Genomic DNA, 3,874 nt, shown 5'->3' with positions numbered 1-3,874 from the left:
CAAGAATGCAGACAAGAACCGAACTATGACAGTGCAGTTTTATGCAAGAAGTACTGTTCCATTAAGCACCGTGCAGGATGTAGCAGGAAGTAACGTTCCACTGAACAATACAATGTTGTTGACCAATGAACATGCTGCAAAAGATGCTGAACTTATCAACCAGGCAGAGGATATTGTTACATCAAAAGAAGAAGTAGAAGCACATGATCAAGTTAACAACGCAGAACGTAAAGGTGGAGACATGGATGAGGAATCCACTATACAAAATTTCCTTAATGTTGCCAAGCAGGGAGATCTGTCGCCAAGACTAATTGAACAAGTAAAATCTGCAGCAAAGCGAAAAAAGAAACAGTCAAAAGAGACTTCTACTGTCCCAATTAGTGGAGTACAAACAACGAGAACACTGTCCAAATCCCAAAACATTTAATGGATGCCATTATATGGAATGTCAGGTCAGTAAACACAATGCAAGCATTTGAAAGGCTGATTACAATGCATAGAAAACATCATTTTGAGTTCATAGGAATCCTTGAGCCTATGCAACAGTCTCACAAAATGGAGAGGTATAGAGCAAGAATTGGTTTGGCACAGGCTGTGGTGAATGTGTCACACAAGATTTGGGCTTTTATTGATGACATTTTTGAGGTTACTATTTTATATAACATGACTCAACAGCTGACTTTGAGATTAATGCACTCTGAAACACATGTTGAGCTCATCCTTACACTAGTCTATGCCAAATGTGATCGCACTGAAAGAATAGAACTATGGGATACGTTGTATGGAATGGCATCAGATATGACGGTACCTTGGCTAGTTGGAGGCAACTTTAATGTGATATGGGATGAGGAAGATAAATATGGGGGCTTGCTAGTTTCTCTCATTGAAGTAGATGACTTCAGACACTGCATCAATACCTGCAATTTGACAGACTTGGGTTTTAAAGGAAGCATATTTACATGGTGGAATGGAAGATCAGAGGAGGACTGCATTTTTAAAAGATTGGACAGATGTTTTGGCAATAATGAATTGCAACAGACATTTCCTGGATTGGAGATAACTCACCTATCCAAAATTGGGTCTGATCATTGCCCAATGCTGCTGAAATGTGATATAGAAACTCCTCCAATTAAGAAGTCATTCAAATTTCTTAACTTCTAGACAAAGCATGAAACCTTCAAAGATGTAGTAAAAGAGAATTGGAATGCTGATTTTAGTGCTAACCCTTTATGAATTTTTAACTACAAGTTAAAGAATCTTAAACAAGCACTATCTACCTGGAGCAGAGCTACATATGGGGATATATTCCAGAAGATTGCAAGCCTTGAGGAGGTGGTCTTGGTTCATGAAAGACAATATGAAGTCAATCCTACACAGATGAATAGACAAAGATTAAAACGGGTCCAAGCTGAAATGATTAAATATCTTGCATTAGAAGAAGAATTCTGGAGACAAAAAGCTAGCATGTCATGGTTCAAAGATGGCGATAGAAACACTAAATTCTCCACGCTCAAGTTAATGGGAGAAGGAAGAGACTGAAATTATCAAGGATCCAGAATAGCCTTGGTAACTGGATCGAAGAAGATCACTTAATAGCAGAAGAAGCAATAAAGTTCTACAAGGATCAATTTACTGAGACTGCAGTTCCAAATGATTTTGACATTCTAAATCATGTACCTTCAATGGTAGATAGTGATCAACATGAAAGATTGATGGCCTTGCCTTCCAATGAATAAGTGAAGAGAGCAGTTATGGGGTTGAATGGGGACTCAGCTGGTGGACCGGATGGATTCACTGGAGCCTTTTACCAAATATGCTGGGAAATTTTTGAAGAAGATGTAGTCCGCATGGTCAAGGCATTCTTTTGCGGTTAGCATTTGCCAAAGAGTGTGACGCACACAAACCTAGTTTTATTACCAAAGAAAAAAGAAGTTACGACCTTTGCGGACATGAGACCAATCAGTCTTAGCAACTTTGTTAACAAGATTTTCTCTAGGGTTATTAATGAGAGGTTGGTTGAATTATTACCAAACATAATCTCGGAGGAACAGGCAGGTTTTGTGAAGGGCAAAAGCATAGTTGAGAACGTGCTGTTAACTCAAGAAATTATTACGGATATCAAGTTGAGAATAAAAGCAGGTCCAAATGTTGTGATTAAGCTTGATATGACAAAAGCTTATGATAGGCTATCATGGCTATTCCTGACCAAAATACTAAGGAAAATGGGATTTCCTGAAGCTTTTATTGGCTTGATCTTTGATTTGATTGGGAACAATTGGTACTCTGTTCTTATAAGTGGTCAGCCTAATGGTTTCTTCAAATCATCGAGGGGAGTTAAACAGGGTGACCCTTTGTCACCAACTCTATTCATTCTGGCATCAGAAGCACTTTCTCGGGGATTGAATTCACTACACACTAACCTGTATTTCTGTGGTTTTGGAATGCCAAAATGGAGCCCAAAAATAAATCATCTATCATACGCTGATGATACGATCATTTTCTGCTCATCTGATGAAACTTCATTGAGACTTGTCATGGAGGTTTTGAAAGCTTATGAATCATCATCTGGTCAACTGGTGAACAAAGCCAAATTAGCCATATACCTGCATCATTTAACGGATAATGAGGTGATTAACAAGGTGGAAAGGATTACAGGTATACGAAGACAATGTTTCCCTATGACCTATCTTGGCTGTCCTATTTTTTATGCAAGAAGAAGGGGAGACTATTACCAAGGATTAATCACCAAGGCTATGGACAAAATGCAGTCATGGAAAGGCAAAATCCTATCTGTAGGAGGCAGAGTGGTTTTGATCGCAAATGTCCTGCAGAGTATCCCAATTCATATGTTGTCACCAGTGAATCCACCAAGTTATGTGATCAACAAATTACATAGCATTTTTGCCAAGTTTTTCTGGAGCAGCAATGTGGGAGGCAGCACTAGACATTGGGCATCTTGGACTAACCTTTGTATGCCTTATGAGGAGGGAGGCATAGGTTTCAGGTCCCTACATGATGTATCCAAGGCACTGTTCTGCAAATTGTGGTGGAATTTCAGGACAAAACCCAGTTTGTGGAGTGCATTTATTAGTCAAAAGTACTGCAAGAAACTAAATGCAATAATTGTACCTTGGAAGGGTGGATCCCACACGTGGAGAAAAATGCTAGAATGTAGGGACTTGATTGAGCATCAAATCTAATGGAAACTGAGAATGGGATCAGCTCTATTCTGGTTCGACAATTGGACTAAGATAGGAGCCTTATATTTTCAAGTACCGGCAGATTTTGGTATCGATGAGGATATTCATAATGTCAATGATATGGTTGAAAATGGTATGTGGAATGTGGATAAAATGTTTGAGAGCCTACCTGAAGGTTTGGCACACCACATTGTGCCGAATATTAGACCACCAACTGAAAGTTCACAGTTAGATACTCCTTTCTGGATGCTTCAAACAAGGGGACATTTTACAGTAAAGTCTGCATGGGATTACGTGCGAAGAAGAGCCAACCCAAGATTAGCTTACAAGATGATATGTGTCACACCTCCTTTTTCACCTACACCCATAAGGGCGTAAAGGAGTTTTTCCATTTAAAGGACAATCGGAACGGGATTTAATTATTAATTATTCAGAGTCGCCACTTGAGAGATTAATGGTGTCCTAAGTCACCGGTTGTATCTCGAACCGAGGAAATTTATGACTCTGTTAACAGTCCGCGAACCAGAAATCCGAGTAAGGAATTCTGTTAACCCGGGAGAAGGTGTTAGGCATTCCCGGGTTCCGTGGTTCTAGCACGGTCGCTTAACTATTGTATTTGATTTTATCTGATTTTAATACCTGCTAGCTTATGTGCGTTTTATTTGTAAACCGCT

At 39.4% G+C, this 3,874-nt stretch overlaps 2 protein-coding genes across 2 annotated transcripts; both read left to right on the top strand.

Annotated features, from left to right (window-relative positions):
• Positions 1-426: 426 nt before the first annotated feature.
• LOC138884991 (uncharacterized) lies at positions 427-1,539 on the top strand. Its single transcript, XM_070165872.1, has 2 exons — positions 427-1,136; positions 1,287-1,539. The coding sequence occupies exons 1-2, from the start codon at positions 427-429 to the stop codon at positions 1,537-1,539; spliced, it is 963 nt and encodes a 320-aa protein (XP_070021973.1).
• A 1,673-nt stretch (positions 1,540-3,212) lies between these two features.
• On the top strand, positions 3,213-3,578 carry LOC138884990 (uncharacterized). The gene has a single exon (XM_070165871.1). The coding sequence runs from the start codon at positions 3,213-3,215 to the stop codon at positions 3,576-3,578; it is 366 nt and encodes a 121-aa protein (XP_070021972.1).
• Positions 3,579-3,874: the final 296 nt, after the last annotated feature.

Source organism: Nicotiana sylvestris, chromosome 2, assembly GCF_000393655.2.
Source record: "Nicotiana sylvestris chromosome 2, ASM39365v2, whole genome shotgun sequence".
Classification (NCBI taxonomy): Eukaryota; Viridiplantae; Streptophyta; class Magnoliopsida; order Solanales; family Solanaceae; genus Nicotiana; species Nicotiana sylvestris.
The sequence above is the reverse complement of the archived record's forward strand: the minus strand, read 5'-3'. Positions and strand labels throughout refer to the sequence as shown.